The following is a 25,690-nucleotide window of genomic DNA, read 5'->3' as shown; positions in this document are numbered from 1 at the left end:
AGAGCAGTCACTTCTGTCTGGGGAATTCAGAAAAGGCTCCATAAGCAGAGGTGACATTTCAGTTAAATCTTGGCTTTTCAGTCTTGAGTAGAAATAACATCCGAAGCATGGTTTATAAAAACAAAATGATAGCAACATTTGCTGCCACATCATTTATTGCAGCATTGGAGCTATTTTAAGAGGTAAGCCAGGAACTACGTTGAATTACCACTTTAGTACAGTACACAACTGTGAATAATACGCGAGGGAGGGCCAACATGTGTTCCTCAAGCTGCTCCTAAGTCCCCAGGGAGTCCAGGGTCGGCCTTCACAGCTGCTGTTCTTGCCCTCACCAGTGCAGCCATTGCCTTCTCTGCCTCCCCTTGACCTCTTGTTCATGAGAAGCAGGAGAGAGAGCAGCTTCAGCCTGGCACTAACAGCTGGTGTGAGCTGTGTGAAATCCCCCTGGGGGCCCCCCGCCAAGAGTCTTGAGAGTTGCACCCCTGTAATATAAACCAGAATCTGAGAAAATTGGATGCTTAAAGAACATAAAACCCTATCATTATGGCCAAGGAGATTCTCCCATCTGCTGCTGGATTTTCTCTTTATAGGTTGTGGTCACTAGAGGGCAATAAGACCATTCATTTGAGCAGATAAGGTATTTCCACCAGTAGAGGGAAGTAGTGGTTAATATTTTATGACATGTATACATGTACATATGTGTATGTACATGTTCATATTTAGGCACACTGTAAATACCACTTAAAATCACATCTTAAATATCAACATAATAGGCTGAACTTGTCCTACAAATATAGAGTAGATGATACTTTAAAAAAAATCTTTTCTTTTTGTCCTTTGCGTACAATTGGAGTGTTCTTTCAAGAATGGGTGTGTCTCATGTTCAGAGATTTCTATTCAAGAATCATAATGAAACCACAACAAAGGGGTATGGCTTAAGAGCTGGAAACCATCCAACTTTTGAATCTTGACCCTACCCTAAACCTGGCGCAAACCTGAGTTGTATGGAATATAAGAAGTCCTTGGTTCCTTTGTAGTTACATCAGTTGCTACGCTAAAGATTCATTTGGATCATTGCCTGAGAATATTTATATTCTTCCGCCTTTAGCCTCTTGTCTGTTCCTATCCTGTGGGTTATAAGGGACAGATATCTATTGGTACCTTCTTTGCACTAAGAACTATGCTGATGTAATAATGAAGGAGAAAGGTATTGTCCTCACCTTTTGGGAGCTTGCAGTCTAATGGAAGGACAGGCAGTTTAACAAGACTTTTTCACACAATGTGATGAGTGCTCTGATGATGGGGAGAAGTTAGTCTGAGGAGGATAAGTGTTGGGAGTAGAGAGATGTTAAAGAATGTATCAGGCAGGGTTACATCATGAGAGCTGAACAGAGGGCTGGGGTGGGAGAGAACATGGTGCACTGCAGAAACTAAAAGAATCTTGGTGTATTCGAAATGTAATATGCTGAAGAGAGAGTCTGGACCAGTTGGAGAAGGCTCTTTGTAAGCCATTTGAAACTGTTTGGTCTTAGCATGTGTATTGGTTACCTGTCTCTGTGTAAAAATTATCCTCAAATTTAGCAGCTGAAGTATTTATCTTACACAGGTTTTCTGAGAGTCAGGAATCTGGGAGCTGCTTGTTTGGGTGCTTCTGGCTCATGGTCTCTTAAGAGGTTATAGTCAAGCTGTTGGCTCAGGCTCTAGTCATCTGAAAGCTTAGCCAGGGCTTGGAGATCTGCTCATAATGGCTCATTTGTGAAATTGCTGGTAGGAGGTCTCAGTTTCTTATCAGCTGGGCCTCTCCCTTGGGCTGCTCAGGACAGGTTGGCTGACTTTCCCCAGAATAAGTGATCCAAGAGAACAACCAAGATGGAAGCCATAGTGTCTTCTTTACCACCTAATCTTGAAAGTGACGTACTCTCACTTCTGTTATGTTCTATTGATCACGCAGACCAACCTGGGTACCGTTTGGGAGACAACTGCACACAGGTTATGAATACCAAGAGGTGAGGCTCAGTGGGGGCTGTCTTGTAGCCTGGCTATCGCACGTGTATATTCTACTTTCTGGAACTGCAGATATATGTTCATTTACAGAAGTTTTACAACCATTATCTCTTCAAAAGCACACCTCTCTTTCATTCTCTCTAGTCATTTGTTCTGGGATTCTATAATTAAAAGTATGCTAGACGTTTTATTTTAGCTTGAATGTCCTCTTGTCTCTCATAGAATTCTGAGCAATTTCTTTAGGTATATGTCTTCCAAGTCACTGATTCTCTTTTCAGTTGACTCTAATTTGTTATTTCACCCATTCATTGAGTTCTTTCTTTCAAAAACTATTTTTTATTTTTACAAATTTTCTTTTACCCCGAAAATCTGTTTCTTTTAAATGTTGTTTGTACATACTTGTGATTGTGCCTTTTATTTCTTTTAGCATTTAATGTATAGTTCTTCTGTATTCTTCTGACTGTTCTAGTAATTGAAATCCTTGGGATTTAAACCTGTTGTTATTGTTTCTGCTGACTCTCTTGGTGCTTGCCTTCCCATGTGCTTCTTGATTTGTAATTGTGAGCTCGTTATTTTCTTCCGATCTGTGGGAGTTCTGTGGGGCTAAATTGGAAGACCTTCCCTGGTGAAGAGATTAGCTTCTTTTTTTGTTTGTGCCAGTAGTCAAGGATGACTTAGGACCTGAAATGCGTTAGCACAGCTCTCAAGGATCCTAACTCAGGATCTGAGTCCCAGAATTAGCTCTCCAACTTCACCACTGGCCCTAAGCTAAGTATTTCAGTAGTGTTGCTAACATCCACCCTTAGGATAACCTCACCCTTTTAGCCTCCACTTACTGTTTTTTGAAGTGGTTTTTATCCAGAATCTGGTTGTGTGGCAGTGACAGGGTAGCTTTAGTCCACTGTAAAGCCTCAGACCCTAGAGAGAATAAGTGGTTGTTACTGAAGGATCTTTGAATGGAGGAGTGACATATTCAGCTCTGCAGTTTAGAAAACTCTGTCTGTCTGCCACGTGGGAAAAGTGTTGGAGAAAAACACACCTAGAGGCAGGAAGGCCCTTTGAGAAGCTACTGCAATATCTGGATGAGAAATGAGGATGGCCTGGATGGGGTAGTCGTCAGGAGGGTGGAGAAATGTGGTTGGAATCAAGAGTCGTAAATACAGTAAAACCCAAAGGACCTGAAGGTGGATTGGATGTTGGGAATGAAGATAAGAGAGTAAAGGCTGAGGCCCAGATTTCTGGTCTAGGCAGCAAGGTGGATGGCAGCACCTTTCATTAAGACAGGAAGCAGGTTGGGGGGGGATAATAAGTTCAGTTTTAGACTTAACTGTGTTTGGCAAACTGTGGGGGATCCAAGAGGAAGTGTCCAGCAGGATGTTGGCTGTATGAGGCTAACGCTAAGGAGGAACGGAGGAAATACATACCTGAGGGTCAGCAGCGTGTAGTCAGACCTGAGGCAGTAGCCTGGCAAGAGTACGTACGAAAAGTGAGGAGCCGAGCCCCAATCCTGAAGCACACCCGTGTGCAAGAGACTTGGAGGAGACGGAGAAGGTGTGACCAGGGAACAGGAGAGAGCCTGTCATGGAGTGGGAAGGAGTGGTTCTGAGGAGGGGATTGGTCAGCAGTGTCTATTGTTGTCAAAGGGCCAAATAAGCTAATTCTAAAAATTGCGCATTGGATTTTGCAAAGTAAGGCCAAGTGATGATTTTGGTAAGAACTGTTTCAAAGGCAGGGTTAAGGGCAGAAGTTTGAAGAGTGAGCAGGAGGTAAGGAAATGAAACCGAAAATAGTCAACTCTTTTTCAAGAAGTTTGGTGTTGAAAGGAAAGAGAGAGGCAGCAGTATCAAAAAGGGCATGTGGGATTGAAGAAAGTTCTGATTTTTAAAATAGGAGAGAATCTAACCTATTGAGTGACAGGTTCATAGGGAGACCTTTGCACGGAGAATGGACCAGACTTTGCAGGGATCGACCGTAGAGATGAGATGCCTCTTATTTTGTTGCCACTCATTCCCTCCTGACTGGCTCTTTCTGCCTTCAGATGCACTTAAATCTTCTCCTTTGACTCTCTGCTTTTTTTTTTTTTTTTAGACGCCTTGTTTGTCTTCTTTCTTTTATAGCCAAATTCCTTGAAAAACTATTAATAATCACAACTCCCATTTCTGCCCCTCCCACTCCTTCATTAAATTATTTCCATGTTGGAGTTCCCGTCATGGCGCAGTGGTTAACGAATCCGACTAGGAACCAGAAGGTTGCGGGTTTGGTCCCTGCCCTTGCTCAGTGGGTTAACGATCCAGTGTTGCCGTGAGCTGTGGTGTAGGTTGCAGACGTGGCTCAGATCCCACGTTGCTGTGGCTCTGGTGTAGGCTGGTGGCTACAGCTCTGATTCGACCCCTAGCCTGGGAACCTCCATATGCCGTGAGAGCAGCCCAAGAAATGGTAAAAAGACAAAAAAAAAAAAATTATTTTCATGTTGGCTTCTCCCACAACCACCATTCTCTCTCAGGACACAAGTATTTCCTTCTATCCAAATCCAACAGCCTTGTCTCAGTTCTCATCTTCCCAGAACCATGAATTTGAAACCATTGATTACTCCCTTTTCTGTTGACATAAATGACACAGAATTTGTTGCCAATTCTCTATCTATTTTTTAAATGTTTATTTCCTTCAAGCCCTTATCTGAGTTTGTAATTACTTATTTAATTATTTACTTAGTTGTTTTTTCTTTGCTATACAGCAACTCTCTCTCAGCAGGACCATGCAATGTATTTTACTCACCAATGCGCTTTAAGCATTAGTGTGGCATATGGCAGAAGCTTATGATGTGAATGAAATCAAATGAATGAAAATGATAATTTCAAGCAAAATTTTCTCCATGGCCCTTTCTAGCATTCTCTGTTCCTATTTCTTGCCTGTCTCTGTTTCTTCTTTGTGCCCTGATTTCTTACAGGGGGTACTATTCCATAAACCTCAGGCCTCAGTCTTTGGTTGCTGCTTTAGAGCACTTAGCCAGAGAGGCTGTCCAGTTCTCGAGCTTAACTGAGGCGTTAATTCAGACAACTCTTGGGTGTACATCTCCTATCCTGATCTATCTCTGAATCTTAGATTTTTTTGAAAACTTTGTTCCAATTTATATTGCTAATGTTTTCTTAAAATCTTACTAATTTAATAGGTGAAAATAGCATCCTGTTTTCGTTTGCTGCATATAATGAATTGTTTTCTCTGTGTTTGTTGGTCCTTTGCCCTTTTTTGTGAATTATTTGCGTTCTTTGTCCATGTACTGTTAAGATCTTATAGTTTTTGCTCTCTATTTCTGAACTTTATAAATGTCCATGTCCTAAACTCTTAAATCCATTTAGCTACTTGGATTATAAACAAGGAAATTCAGACTCAGAGTGATGAAGTGACTTATCCAGGGCCACATAGTGAGTTAGCCCCAGAGGTGTAATGAGAACCCAGGTCTCTTGGGGCAGTGTGCTTTCTTGGTTAGCAGGCTGCCTTTGTGCCCTGAACTCCAGCCATATGTGCCTTTGTTTTATTGGACATCTCTACCATTCTACCGTTCTACCATCTGCTCAAGCCGTCTTTAACATCAGAATTTAGTGCCTTTTCTTGTGTACTTCAAATGGGAATTTTCTCCTAGTATTCCCATTTAGTCAGTGTTTGCTCTGACATAAACTCTTTAGGTGAAAATGTCCAGCAAGCGGTTGGAGATGTAGGATGGCAACTCAGATGAGAGTTTGCAACTAAAAATATGTATTTGGAAGACATTTGCTGGGAAGCCTTTGCTTAAAATCACGAAAGTAGACGAATCCTCTGAGTCAAAGAAAACATTAAAGGGCTGAAAGATTGAACTGGGGAGAATGTTCGTGGTGGGGAAGCGGGGAGAGGAAGAGGAGCCAATGAAGAGGCAGAGGGAGTGTAATTAGGGAGGGGAGAGAAGCTGGCAGTGCAGTGATGTGCGGGCTAAGGAGGAGATCATTTTGAGAGGCAGGGGAAGTGAGTGGCCTCACTGTCTGGGAAATTGAGGGCCAGCCAAGCAGAAGCCTGGTTTATTATAAAAGGAAACCAGCGGACAAGGGGTATCGAGTGAACGGCTGATGAGGCAGTGCAGTTAGGCCTTGCACTCTCAACCTTATAGGCACAGAGGCTCTACTTTTGCAATACTGTAGATATACATATTCTGGGAAGAGTTTCAAGTCAATCACATTGATCTGATTTCCATTTGTGATTGATCAACAACAAAAAACCCTCTCCTTACAAAGTGCTTTCACATCTGTGACTTCATTGGATCGATATAGCAGTTCTGTAAGGTAAATATTATTTTCTCATTTCACAAATGGGAACGCCGAGGCTTAGAGAGTTTAAAGTAACTTGCCCCAGGTCAGAAAACCAGATACTAAGTGACAAAGCTAAGATGGTCTTATGCCATATCATGCTGCCTCCGGAAACCCAGAGGTGCACTTTTGTCTGTGGCAGGCTCTTACTTCTCCTTTAAGACCCAGACAAAGCATAATCTCTGTGAAGCTAAAAATGTGTCTTACTCAACATTCTATCCCAATGTGGAATGAATAAATGAGTTAGTGAATGAATGGGTATGTGATTTGTTTTTTGTTTGGCTGTTTGTTTTGCTTTTTAGGGCCGCACTCACAGCATATGGAGGTTCCCAGGCTAGGGGTCTAATCGGAGCTGCAGGCACCAGTCTACGCCAGAGCCACAGCAACACCAGATCCGAGCCACGTCTGTGACCTACACCACAGCTCACAGCAACGCTGGATCCTTAACCCACTGAGTGAGGCCAGGGATCAAACTTGCGTCCTCATGAATACTAGTCAGATTCGTTTCCTATGAGCTATGACGGGAACTCTGAATGGGTAGGTGATTTGACTTTTTCAAGTTCACAGAACAAATTAGTGGCAAGGACCTTTCAGATGGCCTTCTCTTCTCAGATAGTCCCATAGATTCCCATTGCTTCAGCAATCCTGAACTAGTGATTAGCTCCTGTACTCATTTTCTATGAATAGTGCCATAACAAATCGCCAGAAAATTAGTGAGTCAAAAAAATGCAGATTTATTATCTTACATTTCTGTGGGTTAGAAGTCTCAGTGAGCTAAAATCAAGGTGTCAGCAGGGCTGCATTTCTTTTCTGGAGACTCGGGGGAGAATCTGTTTTTGCCTTTTCCTGTTTCTAGAAGCCATCTGCTTTCTGTGGTTTGTGATTCTCTTCCTCCATCTCCAGAGCTGGCAGTGGTGAGTTGAATTCTTCTTGCACCTCATCTTCTCTGACCCACTGTTGGGTCTCTTCTGCCTTTAAGGACTCATGTGATTATATCGGGCCCACCTAGGTAATCCAGGCTCATCTCCCCATCTCGGGGTTCTTAACTTTAATCACATATGCGAAGTCCCTTTTTCCTGGTCAGGTCACATATCCACAGGTTCTGAGGATCAGGACATGGATGTCTTTGGGGACCATTATTTTGCCCACCAGAGCCCTCAAATTATGCTGTGCTCTTTCAGGTTCTATGCTCTTGTTCACTCTACTGCATGCCAAGACTCAGGACAAAAATTGCCTCTTTCATGGTATTCCCTGGCCCATCTGCCAGCCGAATTAACTCCTCTGTCCTCCCTGGAGTTCCTCCTTGAATCCTATCTTAGGACCTGTAACACGTTGGTGCTCTTATTTTTGTCTAGGTGTCTCTTCCTGTGCCTAGACCTACCTGGGTTTCCTTGAGTAAAGGGCTGTGTCTCACTCAACATTCTATCCCAAAGTCTAGCATCGGGCCTGGTACTTACCAAGTATTTGATAATGTTTGTTAAATGAGCAAAAGACTACTTCTGCAGGGAATTTGTCTTAAAATAGTGTGCTGAGATGCAGAAATCCCCTACTCTTAAACTCAGGGGACTTGACCTAGATCATAAGACCAGTCAGTGGCACTGCTTGCTTTAAAACGTAAACTTCACGGAGCAAATAATGACTTTTTGCAGATCATTAACTTCCTCGATATAGCTACTGACCAGCTTATGACCTTGGGGAAAGGTCATGGGCCTCATTTTTTTCATCTGAATCAGGAAGAGGTAGGAATGTGTGGTCATCAGAAGCAACAGTATAGGGTTAAAACCTGAGCTCTGGGGCCAAACTGCCTATGTTTGCAACTTGGCCCTGCTTCTTTTTTGCCATGTCCTGCACAGGTTCCTTAACCTCTTAGTTCCTCAGGTTCTTTACCTGTCAAATGGCAGATCATAATAGCCCCTACCTTTTAGTGTTATTCTGAGAATTCAGTGAGTTAAACATAAAGCATTAAATGCAGTGGCTCACCGTCTTTATGATTGTAATCACAAAATTCCCTTTGTGATCTAAAGTTTATCATTTTGTCTTGCTTTTTCTAGAAGAGGGTTCCCTAGGCCTCCTCTCTTTTTTCTTCCTCAGACTGAATGCCTTCTCTGCTGTCACTCTGCCCTCTGTCACCCTCTTGCTGGCAAATCTTGCACCCCCACCCCCTTCCAGGGCTCCCTTACGGCCCTGCCCTTCTTGGGGTAGTTTCCCAAGTGTTGGAAGAACCTCCTGACAGTCTCAGTGGGGCTTCCCTGGGAGTATCTATGGGGTGTACTGCCCCCTGCAGGTCAGGAGCAGTAATTCCTGTGCTCTGGCCTTTTTGCTGACGTTTTCGGCCTTTTGGCCCCCTCTCAGCACCCCTTGTGCTCTTCTGATTTAGAAACATCAAGAAGGTGAACAACACTATCTCAACAAAACTTTATTGAGAAATCCCTGCATGCCAATCCCTACAGACAGAGGAGGACAGAGTGTTAGGGTTAAGTGTGCAGGCTCTGGAGTCAAGCTGCTTGTGCACAGATTCTGCTTCCATGCTTACTGTCTATGAGACCTTGGGCAAGTTCCTTTGCTGGACTTAAGTTTCTTATTTGTAAAAACAGATATAATAATAGTATTTAATTCATTGTTATGAAAGTTAAATGAGATAATTCCTATAAAATATGGAGTAGCGAGTAAGGAGAATTCTTAACAATGGTTAAGACTGAGAAACTTCTCATTTCCCCAGCACTTGTGGATTCAATTCTTTACAGTATAGTTCCATTATTTTGTTTGCAGTTATGTGATTTTCCCAATCAGCTGCATCCATATTCAAATGTTAGTACAAAAGCAATTTGAAAGCCAAATGTAAATGTTTTTCTTTGTTTAAAATTTAACTGTTTGATTCAGTTCAGCAAACATTTCTTGATTGTTCTTTGGTAGGCACTGTGCTAGGAGCTGGAAATATAAGTTGGAGCAAGATATGGGGATCTGTCCTTAAGATGATTCTATCAAGTTTAGAGAGGAAAGTGGACATTTAAACCTTGGCAGAGGGGACGTGTGAGCTAAGGTACAGAAGTGTAAGAAGGCCAGACAGCCTGACCCAAAATGAGGGCATGCAAGCTGCTCTCTATGGCTAGTACTTAGCACCTGGAGGCAGAGGGGTAGGAAAGCTGCGACCGAGGGCAGGAAGGAGAGAGAGAAAAATGGTGAGAGGTGGCCAAAGGGGTTCCAGGTCATTGAAGGCTTGAATCTGTACTTAGAAATTAATTTGAGGACAGTGGAGAGAGCCATTGAAGGACTTCTGGTATAGGGAATGATGTGATCAAATTGCATTTTTAGGAGTTCCCGTCGTGGCGCAGTGGTTAACGAATCCGACTAGGAACCATGAGGTTGCGGGTTCGGTCCCTGCCCTTGCTCAATGGGTTAACGATCCGGCGTTGCCGTGAGCTGTGGTGTAGGTTGCAGATGCGGCTTGGATCCCGCGTTGCTGTGGCTCTGGCATAGGCCAGTGGCTACAGCTCCTATTCAACCCCTAGCCTGGGAACCTCCATATGCCGCGGGAGCGGCCCAAGAAATAGCAACAACAACAACAACAACAACAACAACAAAAAGACAAAAGACAAAAAAAAATTGCATTTTTAAAAGGTTAATTAGGAGTTTCTGCGTAGCTCAATGGGTTAAGTATCTAGCATTGTCATTGTGGTGGCTCTGGTCATTGCTGTGGCACAGGTTCAGTCCCTGGCCCAGGAACTGCCACATCGTGGGCATGGCAAACAAACAAACAAACAAAAAAACCAGTAAAAGGTTAATTCGACTTTGGTGTACAGAATGAGTTGGAGAAGGCCAGTCTGGGGACAGAGATTGGTTAGTTAGTCATTAAGAAGTAATGGAGACGTGATGAGAACCTGGGCAGCAGTGAGAATAAAGAGGGGCGTGAAGACAAGGAAAAGATACAGAAATGTTAAGGAGCCTAAAAGGACGGGCGAGTGCTAGTGCCATGTGTGACAAGACATGCAAGAGGAAGGACTGAAGGGGATAATGATGAGTTCCATTTTCCGTTGTAGAAATGCTGAGCTAGAGGTGCTTGCAAAATAAGCCAGAGGAGATGTCCAGCAGGGGTCTGGCTATCTGGGTCTTGTGCTCAGTGAGAGCCTTTGGCCTGGAGATACATATTTGGGAGTCATCTGCTTGCAGGTGGCAACTGGACCACAGGAGTGGGTAAGGTTTCTCAGGGAGAACAGGTGGAGAAGAGGCCGAGGACTGTGCCCCACCTGGGGTTCACAGATAATTGAAGGTTGAGCAAGTCATATATAGCCAGGTGAAGAGATGGAGAAGGAAGAGGAGACCCAGTAAGAGGTGGTGTCTCAAAAAGTAGTGGAGGAGGATATTTCAGAGGCAATCAGGCAGCATAAGGATGGAGAAGGCCCACTGGATTCAACAAGGAGAAGGACTTCTTTTGAGGGACTCCTGCAGCTTCGTTTCTCTCAGGGAACACTGGATCAACAGTGCCTTTCTTGGGGAGAGAGAAGGATAGGGCGAGGTGCACATGAAAGGAAGGACCTCCATTCCAGAGAAACCTGAATGTGCCTCCAGGAGAGCATATCCTGCCATGAGGGTTGCCTACAGGCCGAGCGACCCGCGAGACTGTGAGCTCAACTGGAGATGCATGCAGTTCTGCTACTCAGGGGAGAACCTTGTTAGTAATTTCATTATAAATTCTTCTAGACTCTTTTTCGCAGCATATAAACAAATACAGGTATTTATATTTCTATACACACGAATGTAATTTTAAAGATAAATATTGGCTTATACGCTGTGCATGCTCTTCTGCGAAACCGAATAACCATCTTCCATGTTGCTACCTGTAAAGCTATTGCAGTCTTTAATGGCTGCAGAGTATTCATTATTTGCATGGACTATAATTCATTTAACAAATTGGAGCCTTAATAATGAGCTTGTCAGTTGTTTCTAGCTTTTTGGTGATGCATCCAGTACTTCAAAGAATATTCTTGTACCCAGATCTTTGCACACTTTGGCAGGGTGAGTGTTGGTTAAATTCCAGGGGCGGTGTCTCACTCACTGTCTACCCTCAGCAGCAGGCAGTAAGTACTAAAATGTCCTGCATTGAGGTTTTTGAGGTCCTGTGGTATCTCATTTACCCTTGTATTTTTAGCATCTACAACAGTGACCAACAGCACAAAATCTTGTTTTCTGAATGAATAATCTCAAGGAGATGGAGAGCTTTACCCAAAAAAGGAAAGTGTTGAGTACTGACTTCAGCTTTTAAGTGGCCTGTGTTTCAGAAGCTCCTCCAGCATGGCCAGTGCGGAAGCACCTTGAGGCACTTCTAATGCGGGCTCTGCATTCCTCCCTTTCCTCCTGCTTCTTGTGATGAACGTTGGTGCCTTTCCCCATGCAGGAGAAAGACTAGATAAAAATTCTTGATAGACAATTGGTTAGACTCTTTTCTTCCCTTCAGAGTCTTTTCTCACCTCCAGGATGCTCTTCCCAGAACCTTTAAAGCAGGACATTGTCTTGTTCAGCCCCGCTTGACTAGTGCCTAGCGTTCTGCCTGGTACAAAGGGTGGGCCTTCAGGAGATGTGTGGGGAGTAAATAAATCAAGCAAGTGGAGGGCTATTGCAGTTGGCATAATCTGAGAGATTTCTAAATGTTTTGCCCATTTTCTGAAATTCACATCCTTTTCCCCACTTCCTTTTGTTCATTGGTGCCTCTTTTACTATATACCAAATTTTATATGTAATAGGGTTTGTTCCTGAGCTTCATTTTTTATTCCGTAGAGCTACCCATCTATTTTTTTTGGTGCCAGTCCATATAATTTTAGTTGCTCTATAATATGTTCTCATATCTTATAAGGTTGGTTAGATCTCATAATTTCTCTTTTTCAAAATAGTATTTTATATTTGTTTTTATAAAATAAGTCTAAAGATATCTGAATGTATTCTGATAAAAACAGCCTGTTGAGACTTTTTAGTGTAATTACATCTACAAATTAGTTTCTGTATTGGCATCTCTATACTAGTCTTTCCATATTATATGGTATATTTCCCCTTTCATTCAAAATTTCTGTTATGTATGTTAGTAAAAATAAATGCATTTTTCATCTGGGTTGCTCCTTCACCAACATTTACCAAGCACCCACTCTCCTGAACCCCACCTTCTGCCAGTGTGCTTTCTGCTGGAGATACAAAGATGAACGTGTCACAGCTCTTGCCCCCAAGGAGCTTTCTCTGGTGGGCAAGAGCAGTAATTGATCCGATAATTACAACTAATTACAGTAGGTACTGTGAGGAACAGAAGCACAGAGGAAAGGGACCAGCCAAGACTGGGGATTATTGAGGAAGACTTCCTGGAGGAGGAAAGTGCTGCACGGAGTCTCAAAGGCAGAATGGAAGTTAACCGGATGAAGAGAGAAGCAGGGGTATTCCAGGCAGACGGAATGTTCATTGGAGTGTATGTTCCAAAGTAAAGAGGCAAACGCAATATCAGAGTGTCTGAGGAGCTGCAGGTGGCTGGAGTATCGGGTGACAGTGGGATGCTAGCTGGAAGTGAAGCTAGGAAGTGGATGGGAGGGTGGCAGATCATGCAGTTGCTTGTGTGACAACATAAGAGTTTGGATACAGGACTGAAAGGTTTACGTGTGGGAGTATAATGGTCAGATTTATGTTTTAGAAAAAAATAGCCCTAAAAGAGAAAAAAATAAAGTCAAATAAAAGCCACTCTGGCTGCCGTGTGGAAGATGGCATTAAGGCTGAGAGGCCAGTCAGGGGGCTGCTGGAGTCATCTGGAGGGTAGGGGTGATGGGGGTGGAGGAAAAGGGAGTGGTTCCCGAGCTGTTACTCTTGCTGAGTGGCTTATGCCTTCTACCAGGTTAAGCATGACTTTCCCCCTATTCTGTTTATTGCTAATGAAGAAAGCTGTTGATTTTTAAAAAATGTCTTGTTTTATCCTTTTCCTTTTGAACATTAATTCTAAGTGTGTACTTGACTTCTTTGGGTTTTTTTTTTTTTTGTATTTATTATCTAAATGTTTTTGCATATTGATTATTTTTTGACTCTTTTCTCTTTTTCCATTTTTATTATGAAAATCTCAAACATTCACAAAAATAAAGAGAATAGTACAGTACAAACCTCCCTAGGCCTTTCACCTACAATTGGTAACTATTAAGATTTTGTCCTGTTCACTTCATCTCTCCCTTTTTTTGTGTTTTTATGCTGTTACTGAACTATTTTAAAGCAGAATCTCAGACCTTTTGTCATTTCAGCTCTACTTTAGGATGCATCTCTGAAAAATACAGATGTTTTCTTATATAACCACAGTGCCATTATCATGTTTAACAAAATCAACAATAATTCCTTGGTATAATTTAATGACTAATGTATGTTGATATTCCTTGTTTCTCAATATATATATATATATATATATTTTTTTTTTTTGTCTTCTTGCTATTTCTTTGGGCCGCTCCCGCGGCATATGGAGGTTCCCAGGCTAGGGGTCGAATTGGAGCTGTAGCCACTGGCCTATGCCAGAGCCACAGCAACGCGGTATCCGAGCCACGTCTGCAACCTACACCACAGCTCAGGGCAACGCCGGATCGTTAACCCACTGAGCAAGGGCAGGGACCGAACCCGCAACCTCATGGTTCCTAGTCGGATTCGTTAACCACTGCGCCACAACGGGAACTCCTCAAAATATATTTTAATTGGTTTGTTCAGTCAGAATTTGGATCAAACATCACATTTGATAGTTTGGACTCAAATGACTTTTTTAATCTTTAGCAATTCATAACCTTACTCCCTTTTTAAAAAAAATGCCATTGATAATTGAAGAAACTAGGGCTGTTATCCCATAGAATGTCCCACATTCTGGATTTGTCTCTTTTCTCATACTATAATTTAACTTATTCCTCTTTCTCATGTTTTTCTATAAACTGGAGGTTAGCTTTGAATGACTAAATATTTGGGTTATTTCATCTTTTCCTCGATAGGAGAGTGCAAGACTGCTTCATAAGTAGGGCTGTGAAGTGCTACCTTCATCTGATAGTCCCACCTTAGGGATGCTAAGATTCATCATTGGAGCTGATGACAACACACCCTTCCACTGTAAATTTCCCCATCAACTTTTCATCAGCTGAGTTCATCCACTATTGATTGTCACCTTAATGGATTATTTCATCATGGGCCATAAAATGTTTTTTAATTCTGTCAATCTTATCACATTTATTAGCTGAATAAAGAACATTCCCTCAATAATTAGGACTGTTTGGTTGTCCTAAAATATAATATGTACTGAGAAGACAAGATAAATGCTTAATTAATTTTCTTTTATTGCAATGTTTGGATTAAGGATTTGGTACCTTAGCTGTTCTGTTTTAAGTATCTATTGATCATGCTTCTGTTTTATGACTTACTGCCCTGGCTAGCACAGTGATTCTCCCCCAGTGATTATCTTATAATCTTAGCCTTTGAGAAATGGGTCCTCATTTGCACAAGAGCCTTTATATCCTTAAATATATGAATGACTTGCTAAGTGCCACACATCAGTCCTTCCAGTCCTGTACTTTTCAGAAGACAGAACAACCTTTCCTTTGGTTTCTCCTCTCTTGTTCCAGGTCACACTGTGAACAAGATGCGTCAACACTCAGATTCAGAAGTGGCTTGTCTTGCCAGAGAAGTTTACACTGAGTGGAGAACTTTCATTGAAGAACATGTGGATAGACCTTCTATAGTAGTCCGAAGTGATCCCAAAACTGAAACACTTAGGAAAAATGCCCAGAAATTACTCTCAGAAGCCTTGGAATTGGAGGTAAGGTCCTGGTTGGAATGTGATGACTAGGTGCTCTTGGTTAAATGACCTTCACATTTTCATAATGAACTTTCGTAGTCTTAAGCGCTGTGGTTGTATTCTGTGTTATTTTGCTGGGATTTTGGGTTTTTTTTTTAAGGACTCTGGATTGTGAACATTCTGGGGGGGGGGGCAGTATTGTGTAAAGAGTACAGGCTTTGAGAGTTCCCATTGTGGCTCAGCAGTTAATGAACTCGACTAGCATCCATGAGGATGCGGGTTCAATCCCTGACCTCGATCAGTGGGTTAAGGATCTGACTTTGCTGTGAGCTGGGGTGTAGATTGCAGACACGGCTCGGATCCCCCATTGCTGTGGCTGTGGCATAAGCCAGTAGCTTCAGCTCTGATTGGACCCCTAGCCTGGGAAGCTCCATATTGCCATGGGTGCAGCCCTAAAAAGACAAAAAACAGTACAGGCTTTGGAACTAGCAAGACATGGATTAAAACCCTTGCTCTAGTATGTACTGGTTGTGACATGTTATGCAAATCTCTTATGAAATTCAGAGATTTGGTTTTTTTAATCCATGAAATGAAGATTATAAATCCTACCAACTAAGACTATTGGAAAGATTAAATGAACCATATATGCAAAGGAGTAGTATAATGCCTTGTGTTTAGAAGTCACTTAATGAATGTTGGTTCCTTCCCATTTGAAATTCTTTCCCTGACAAATACCATATGATAACACTTACATGTGTAATCTAAAATATGATGCAAGTGGAGTTTCTTGATGGTGCAGCAGGTTAAAGATCTGGCATTGTCACTGCTGTGGCTCTGGTTATTGCTGTGGCACTAGTTCAGTCCCTGGCCCAGGAACTCTTCTACATGCTGCGGGCACAGCCAAAAAAAAAAAGAAAAGAAAAGAAAGTGACACAACTGACCTTATTTACAAAACAGAAACAGACTCACAGTCATAGAAAATAAGCTTATGGTTATCAAAGAGGAAAGGAGATGGGGAAGAATAAATTAGGAATTTGGGATTAGTAGATCCAAACTACTCTGTAAAAAATAAACAACAAGGTCCTACTGTATAACACAGGACTGTATTCAATATCCTATAAAAACCATAATGGAAAAGAGCATGAAAAAGCATCTGTATATACATTCTGTGTATATATAAATATATATATATGCTTCTTCGAATTCATATACATATGCTTCTTCATATATCTAACTGAGTCATTTTATACTAGAAAGTAGCATAACATTGTAAATCAGCTGTGCTTCAATAAAAATAAATAAATAAAAATTCTTTCCTTTCCCACTGAAGCAAAAAGTCTGAGATGGGCTCTCTTATGGAATATCAGTGGCATAATAAATAGCTGTTCCTTAAAAAGACTCTCCTCCCCCACTTTTTTGTCAGCACTCATACCTTTAGTTCTAAGGCAGGTAGTCAGTTGCCTGGCCATAATCCCTGTCAGCTTCATGACCAACAGTTAGATGGCGTTAGTGGTTGGAGATACACGTGCTGAAAGAATTTTTGCTCATTAGCAGTAATATTAATCATTCATCATCAAACAAATCTTATAGGTCAACTAATATTCTGGAAAAATCAGACATATAATATCCCTATTTTTTTCCTCTTCTCAGGGTATCCCTCATAAAGTATCCTTAAAGAATAATTTAATATTATTAGCAAAGAAGCAATTTAGAAGTCTAGTTTAGGAGTTTCCATCATGGCTTAGCAGTAACGAACCTGACTAGTATCTATAACAGTGCAGGTTCAATCCCTGACCTCACTCAATGGGTTAAGAATCTGGCATTGCCGTGAGCTATGGTGTTAAGTCGCAGATGGGGCTTAGATCCTGTGTTGCTGTGGCTGTGGTGTAGGCCGGCGGCTGCAGCTCTGATTCGACCTCTAACCCGGGAACCTCCATATGCTGTGAGTGTGGCCCTAAAAAGACCAAAAAAAAAAAAAAAGTCTAGTTTAAATACTAATCTGTTACTACTGCATTCTCTGGGGAAAAAAAATTATTTTTTTTTTCTTTTTGCCTTTTCTAGGGCTGCTTCCTCGGCATATGGAGGTTCCCAGGCTAGGGGTCTAATTGGAGCTGTAGCTGCTGGCCTACTCCAGAGACACAGCAATGCAGGATCCTGAGCCACGTCTGTGACCTTCACCACAGCTCACGCGACACCAGATCTTTAACCCACTGAGCAAGGCCAGGGATCGAACCCACAGCCTCATGGTTCCTAGTCAGATTCGTTAATCACTGAGCCACAATGGGAACTCCTGAAAAAAATATTTTAACCTTTCTATCTCAATTAAGCATCCAGAAAAGAAAGGCAAATGAATGGACTTGTGGTATGTTACTAACGTCTTAAAAATAAAATTTTAATACAAACTTATGATAGAAAAAGAAACAATGTAAAAAGGGAAAACAAGATCATATTGAACCTACCATCCAGACATAACCTTGTTAACTTTTTGATGGCTTTCCTGTTTGATAAATTATTATAGCTCTTTAAATGAATACTGGACAAGTTATCATTGTCCCAGATTTATTAAGTGCCAAGTATGTGCCAACTTTTCTGCAAGATATTTTTATTGATTATTTAAATAACATTGCTAAAATTGACAATTATTTACATTTATGTTATGTTTTTTATTTTGATCAATGTCAGTGTCACTTTTTATATACTTTACTGTATATCTCTGTTTTTTATGTTTATAATATTTAATGTCTGTTTGATAGTTCAGTGAATTAATAGACTGTAAGTTTGCTTAACTTTCCCGAAAGGAAGTATTATGAATACTAAGCCCTTGGGAAAGAGAAAAAAATATGAAAGTTGTAAGTCTAATTTTCCAGACTATCGATTAGCCAACAAGACTTGCTATTTGATATTTTAAATAAAGTTTATTTTTAAAATAAACCAAAATTATTACAGAAACGTAGAGTGTGGGTATATAATGTGTAGTTAATGTGGTGGTAAATACCAGTTCCCTGTGTATCTTTTTAAGTAAATGATAATAACGAAGCTATGCTTGTAAGGATTAATGAGCAGTTTGCCTGCTATATTAAACTCCATAATAATTATCCTTTTAGTTTATCCATTAATTATCCTTTAAATGGCACATCAAGTGGTAAGCACTCAAGTGTTACAAAGCAAAGTTAAAAAAGTGATACATTTGTTAGTGCTTTGCAGTGTAATTGGAAAAAATATCAGATTAAGCATAGCTGAATGGTTTTGTTCCCAAAGAGTAAATTTTAAAAATTAAAAGTGTGCATCTTACCATCTTCCTTGGCCAAAGAAAATCAATCTGTTTTCCTTGCATAAACAGCATTTTATAGTATTTTTCATCAGTTTGGTATATCAGAAAATATAAATACAGACGCTTTTTACATAAAGTTAACTCTTAGCACCCATCATCGTCTGAAACCTTTTCATATTAGGGTAAATCAATGAACCATCTAATCCAGTATTTGGTCCTTGACAGTAACCAATGTTGAGTGCATTCAAATCAGACATCAGATCTCCATAAATGTACTTTATTAGGTGGTAGTAAACCATTGGGTCATTTATTGGCTCAGTGACTGAAAAGCTGTTGTAATTTGATCTTACCGTGTGTTTTTTCAAATCCACTCATTACATCTTTATAGAAAATAATGTTTCCATATTATTTGTTTTGGTCTTATTCTTTAGTATTGAAAGCCATAGATGAAGAATATACACACACAGCCAAAAAGTGCACCTCTTTAGTACTCTACAGATCTTGCTTTCCAGATTCATGGATTGTTTCCTTGTTCTTGGAATATGGGATAGATGAATAGAAACGCCATTGTTGAGACCCATGCTCCGTTCCCCTTTACCTTCTCCCTTCTGGATCTTCTTTGTTCTTCCCTGTCTTTTAGATCTTTCCTCATATGAACGTTCCCTGTGGTGTCATTCTCTTACTTCCCTTTCCTCATTATCCACTCTCCTTCCTACCTCACGGCCTGTGATCATTTTCCTATTATGTCATTAAAAAAAAATGAATCTGATTCTCAAAGTGAGCCTGTTATCATTAAGAGTTATGAAACACTGGCTGGTTGGCCCAGTTGGTTGTCAGATGGTGCTAATGAGATCCAGGTCAGGGGTACATCCCCATATGGGACTGTTAGTTTTTTCTTTGTTTAATGGCCTCAGACTACACCTCTGGCTTTGACCAGCTCTTTCATAAACGTATTCAAGTGGTTAAAAAGGAGTGTGGGTATATATGTACAAACCCAGTCACACTGTTGGAAAACTCGTACAAAGTTTGCTTCTAGTGGTTATTCAGTTCAACAAATGTTTGGTTCTACTGCTAGTAGTACCGGGAGAATGTAAACATAAATGATGTGCAGTCCCTATCCTAAGAAAGTCTACTGTGTCCTGACCCTCTTAAGCCTGTAAATGACTGACTAAATACAAGGCAGGAGGAAATTTGCCTGAAATAGTGGTACTAGCAAGTGGTGTAGACACACAAAGGACAGAACAGTGAACTCTGATTCGGGGAATCTGGGAAGGTTTCATGAAAGAGACAGCAGGTGAACTGGCCTTTGTAAGAGTGGTTGGATCTTGCTAACTGAAAATACATGTAAAATAGAAACATACTTCGTATTTTATCTGCTATGTATAGGATGTTACTGAAAGCAGGAAAAGAGGGAACTATACATAGGGAAAGAGGAAATTCATTTCACAGATATTCACTGAGCACTTACTTTGTGCCAGTACCAATGCTAGGGATTGAGAATTTAGAAATTGATCCAACATAATATCAGCCCTAGAGGGAGCTAGGCAAATACATAATTACAATGCAGCGTGGGAAGTTTTATGTGCTTATTGTATGTGCTTAAGGTAAACCCATGAAGAAAAGCTTCTTCCCTTGTTTTTAAAGAGCTTACAAATATGGCAGGCATCACTACTTGATTATGGCACCATTTCTTCTGGGACCAGAATCCTTGATGAAAGATGGTCTAGGTGGATGTGTTTTATATCTTCCAGAACTGGGCAACTGAATAACACACACTCTACTCACAGATACAGATACGTAAGCAGAGAAAATCAGATCCTCCTCTGAGAAATGGAGGTAGGAAATGCCAAGAAACAACAGTAGGAGTTTTGAAACAGAAAGAATATTAGAGGAGTTAGAGGAAGCAGAAGCTATGGGTAGAGATGTGTAGAATAGGGGGAGAGAATGAGGCGGTTGGAAATGATGGTCAGTAAGGCAAATGGAGAGGAGCAAAAACATGAGAAAGAGACAGATCATGAGAGACACAGAGTGAGGGTATGGTCCATAAATAAATCTCTAGGTTTCTTACAGCGTTCCTGTTCCCATTCATACACATTTATCTCAGAGCAAAACCTGTTTTTCTCAAGGTCTCATTAAGACCCTTGTCCTTTCACCCAAAAGGTGAAATCACCAGGTTAGGATCCATTGGGAAGGGTTCTCAACTTTGGTAGGTTTGGATTATCCAAAGGCATTTTTTTTTTTTTTTTGTAGGGCCACACCTGAGGCACGTGGAAGTTACCAGGCTAGGGGTCAAAGTGGAGCTGCAGCTGCTGGCCTACACTACGGCCACAGCAACACGGGTTGCGAGCTTTGTCGGCGACCTACATCACAGCTCAGGGCAACGCTGGATCCTTAACCCACTGAGTGAGGCCAGGGATGGAACCTGCATCCTCATGGGTACTAGTTAGGTTCGTTACCACTGTACCACCACGGGAACTCCCTCTCCAAAGACATCTTGTGCAATGAGCTTGTTACATACAAGGGTGCACGATGAATCATTTTCCCCTATGTTTATCTTTTAATATTACTCATGTGTTTCTTCATTTCTTTGTTCCGATTGGTCTTCATTTAACAAGAGGCGTGCATGAGAATATAACACCTGTCCTGTTGCCCCACCTGTCCCGTTGCCCCATGTTGTCTGTGTACATGCCTCTCTTTTCTAGGTTGTGAGTTCTTAGAGGGTAGTGGGTCAGGTCTTTTCTGTTTCATGTCTCCAATACCCAGATCAGACCAGACTCAGAGCAGCAACTCAATAACCATTTGCTGAATGAGGTGTGAATAAGTATCCAGTCAGGTGAATTTGAAGGCACTCTACAGGTTCTACAATTTGATGGAATGGCCATGACCGATTTTTGCAAATGCACATATACCCTTCTTCCCCTAACAACCACTCCCCCTTAAAAAAAAAAAAAATAAATAAAAGCTTTTTTTCCTTGCCCGCTGCAGTCTGGGGGCTAGTTCAGTGCCCCCATGAAAACCTCAAGGACTCTGGGTTCTAGAGAGCCATGGTGCCACATCCATTCACTTCAGCCCTAGAGGTCACAGTCACGAGGACCGCAGGCTTCCCTGACCGTCTTCTGTCTGCTACACCAAGGCAGATGTCTGGGCCTGGGTGTTCTTTTCCTCTCAGTCCTGTTCTGCTCCCTGCTCCTCATTCCTTCCACATTTCTTTTTTCTCTTTGTTTTGGTCTTTTGGTCTGTCTTTTGTTAGGACGCTTTATCAAATGTCAGAGGATCCTTTCTTTTATTTTGGTGTACTTGTTTCGTAAACTTTTTAAAAATATAAGTGTAGGGCGTTCCCCACCATTGTGGCTCAGTGGAAATGAATCTGACTAGGATCCTTGAGGATTCATGTTCGATCCCTGGCCTCACTCAGTGGGTTAAGGATCCAGCGTTGTAGTGAACTGTGGTGTAGGTCACAGACATGGCATGTATTTGGTGTTGCTGTGGTTGTGGTGTAGGCCTGTGGCTATAGCTCTGATTTGATGCCTAGTCTGGGAACCTCCACATGCTAAGGGTGTGGCTCTAAAAGGACCCCCCCCCAAAAAAAATATATATATATAAATATAAACACACAAAAGATAAACGTACAGCTCACTGAGTTTATCACCAAGTAAGTGTCTCCTTCACCTGGCCAGATCGTACTCATTCTGCAGATCTCATGTCAAACGTCCTTTCCTCTCGAGTCCAGGCGCTGTCCTCCTGGGTTGGGTCCCTGTGCAGTAGTTCTGCTCCCCCGCACTCGCTTCTGTCCCTTTTCCTAGCAGCACTCAGTACACCCACAGTGGGTTCACTGGCTGTCTCCAGCTGGTCTGTGCTCCTTATGGAGCCAAGAGTTGTGTCAACCTTGCTCACTGCCCTTTCCTCAGCCCAAGTACGTAGTAGTTGCTGAATGAGTATTTGAATATGTGGTAGGGTAGGGAGGGAAGGAGTGAAGCAGAAAAAGGAAGTGAGTAAAATTTGTTTATTTTCAAGGAACTCACTCTTAAGGAAAACAGACTCAAGAAATCTGTCATTATATTATGAAATGACTAAGGGAAGCTCAGGACATTGTGGCAGCCTCAAGAAGAACTTTCAGTCCTTTGAAGTAGGATTTGCTTTTTTTGCTTTTTTTGTTGTCGTTTTCTTTTGACAACTGCACCCAAGGCATATGGAAGTACCCAGGCTAGGGGTCGAATCGGAGCTGCAGCTGCAGGCCTGTGCCACAGCCACAGCAATGCCAGATCCAAGCCATATGTGTGACCTATTCTGGGTCCTTAACCCACTGAGCAAGGTGGGGGATCAGACCCTCATCGTCATGGATTGTGGTAAGGTTCTTCATCTGCTGAGCCACAACGGAACTCTCTACTTTTTGTTTTTTAGCTAATCTTTGACATACAAATAGGAGTGTTTTTTCAAGGGCAAGTGTGCCTTGCAAGGGAACATGAACCTGTCGAGAGGCGTAGAGGTGTGTGAAAGCAGCTGAGCTTGCTCAGGCTGGGTGAGGGACAGGACCTGGGAGGCCAATAGTGAGTGGTGCGCCTGGAAAGGAAGTGAGGGGGTCCCAGACCAGCATCCCAGTCTGGCCTGGATCCAGAGCATGTGGACAAAGCCCCAGGCCTGTCCTGCTTTGATTTGGCCTGTGACTTCAAGAGGGCTTGGGCCTGAGCCAGAACACCGCCAGACTGTCACAGCGCCCATCCTCTAGGCCCGTTCTGCTTAGGTGACTCTGCAGAAGTCTCTCCAAATCCAACTGATCTCAGAACGTGAAGGGAACAGTGAGGGTGGTAAAAAGGGAAGAAACATGAATGTTGGAGTTGGGGGCTCCAGGTCAGAGCCCCTAACTCTGCCTCTTAATAGTTGTAAGAATCTCAAGCATTTCTTTATCTTTCAACCTGTTTCCTCATCTGTAAAATGAGATCATAGGAGTTGTGGGCATTAAATATGAAAAGTGATTTATAAACTGTTTTACACACATATCAGGATCTAGACCCATTGTTTCTAAAATGCTGCTAAAGGGTTAAAAGGCACTTGAAAAACAAACAGAAAAGTATAAATGTTATACTGATTTATTATCCTCAGTCTTCGTTTCCTGGTTGGTAGAGTACAGGGCCCAGAACCCATTGCTTGGTTCAAGCCAGTTTCCTGTTATAATGGCAATATTACCACCCGGCAGGGGTTGTGAATGAGGTCCCTGTCACAAAGCACATGGCCTTGTTCCTTAATTGCCAGGGTGGAATTAATTTGCTCTTCCTGTTTCTCTGGTGACAGGAAGTAGATGTCCTTGAATTTCAGTTGATTAATGGAGGCCTCTGAGCAAAGTGCTCCAGCCTCTCTCGCTTTTAATCCTTATGCAATGCAAGGCCCTAATTTGATAATTTTGCTGTTTTTTTTAGATGGATCACCTACTGGTTGAAAATATTGAACGGGAAACGTTTCATCTCTGCTCCCGCCTCATTAATGGGCCGTACCGGCGGACGGTGAGAGCCCTGGTCTTCACATTAAAGCATCAAGCTGAAATCCGGGCTCAGGTGAAGAACGGCACGCTGCCAGTCGGCACGTTTGTACAGACCCACAAAAAGTGACCCGAGGACGGTTCCACCCCTGGGCTGGGCAGAAAGGAAAATGGGCCTCTCTCTGCCATTCAAAGATTCTTTTGAGTTTGGGCGATGGCTGTTGCTGGCTGTGCTAAATTTTCCCGTGGTGCCATGTTCCAGACAGAGGATGCAGAGAGCCCTGGGAGACAGGCCGCAGGAAGCGCTTCATTAGCTGTAGTGCGCTGGGGCTGCCTGACAGGATGTGCGCTCGTTGTCACTAGGAAGCGCGGCATGGTTGCCATCACCCAGCACAGTGAAAGGGTGACAGATTTCACTGTGAATATGCCAAGGACACCTCTAAATGTCCCCCGTGTCAGGCAGATGAAGTTCCTACTTTATTTCGCCACCCTGCAGGTAACTGAAACTCAATTACCGCTGCTGCTCACTCGGTTCCGTCCCCCTGAGTTTAGATAGCGCCAGTGCCTCTCAGAACTCCCCCGTCTGTTCTCTTTGCTCTACCCCAGGGGTGAGCCTGCCAGAGCCCGCCAACCACCCCTTCTTTCCAGAACTCACTTATCTGAACGTTTCAGCTCTCCCTGGAAGACCTTCTGTGTTGGGCTCCGGAGCCCCCATGCTGAGGCTTCTAATGAGGAACTGGCCTGAAGCATCCCTACACCTTGAGGTTTATTTGAATATGTCAGCTCTCGGTTTAAGGTTCTGCAGAAGATACATGATGAAATTTCTTTTGAAATGAATTCCTGTAGGAGAAAAATTGTATATGTGTGTGCTTTAAAATGAAATACCTCTACATAGACTTGCTTGAACAATTCCGTAAATGATACTTGCTTTTGTTTGTTTGTTTGTTCTGTTTCCATTTTCATCTTTTTAGGGCTGCACCTGCGGCATATGGAAGTTCCCAGGCCAGGGGCTGAATTGGAGCTGCAGCTGCCGGCGGATGCCGGATCCAAGCGGCGTTTGTGACCTACACTGCAGCTCACGGCAATGCCAGATCATCAACCCACTGAGCAAGGCCAGGAATTGAACTCATGTCCTCATGGATACTTGTCAGGTTTGTTACCGCTGGGCCACTTTGGGAACTCTTGATATTTGCTTTTTTTTTAGGTAATAAGTAACTGGGACTTTTCCCCCCTAACAAGGTATGACTTGTTCATTGGAAAGTGTTTAGGTTTGAGAAAGAATATAGTTGGAGAAAATAAAGAATAATTGGACAGGAATTTGAGGGAGATAGCAAGCCCAAAGAAGGTTTTTTGGGTTAGAGGAGATTGGAGCATGCTTGTAATCTGAAAAGAAGGAGCCAATAGAAGGGGAGAGATTTAATGTGTTTATAAAAGGAGTTCCTCCCATGGCACAGTGGGTTAAGAATTTGACCGCAGTGGCTCGGGTCGCTGTGGAGCTGTGGGTTCGATCCCCAGCCTGGTGCAGTCAGTTAAAGGATCTACAGGGTGGCCTAAGTTGCAGCTGTGGCTCAGATTCAGTCCCTGGCTTGGGGAACTTCCATATGTCACAGGTGCAGCCATAAAATAAAGAAATATATATATTTTTTAAAGGAAAGATTTAAAATCCAAAAAAAGAGGAGATGGATTTAAAAGCACGGACACCATTTCATCTCTCTCTCTCTCCCCTCTCTCTCTCTCTCTCCCTCACATACGCACAATTTTTTTTCAGACACTCTTGACAGTAAGTTGCATATGTCATGGATCTTTACCCCAGATGACCAATAAACCAGAAA

General features: G+C 42.3%; 1 protein-coding gene across 2 annotated transcripts in view; it reads left to right on the top strand.

Annotated features, from left to right (window-relative positions):
- The window catches only part of TCEANC2 (transcription elongation factor A N-terminal and central domain containing 2), a 39,919-nt gene extending 15,129 nt beyond the window's left edge, over positions 1-24,790 (top strand). For both annotated transcript variants that reach the window (XM_047789020.1, XM_047789021.1), the window contains 2 exons: positions 14,942-15,135; positions 23,800-24,790. In XM_047789020.1, the coding sequence (XP_047644976.1) occupies positions 14,942-15,135; positions 23,800-23,988 (383 nt within the window). In that variant the 3' untranslated portion in view covers positions 23,989-24,790. The remainder of the gene's footprint in view (positions 1-14,941; positions 15,136-23,799) is intronic.
- Positions 24,791-25,690: the final 900 nt, after the last annotated feature.

The sequence above is a fragment of the Phacochoerus africanus genome, chromosome 8 (assembly GCF_016906955.1).
Source record: "Phacochoerus africanus isolate WHEZ1 chromosome 8, ROS_Pafr_v1, whole genome shotgun sequence".
Lineage (NCBI taxonomy): Eukaryota > Metazoa > Chordata > Mammalia > Artiodactyla > Suidae > Phacochoerus > Phacochoerus africanus.
This window is presented reverse-complemented; position numbering and strand designations above follow the sequence as displayed.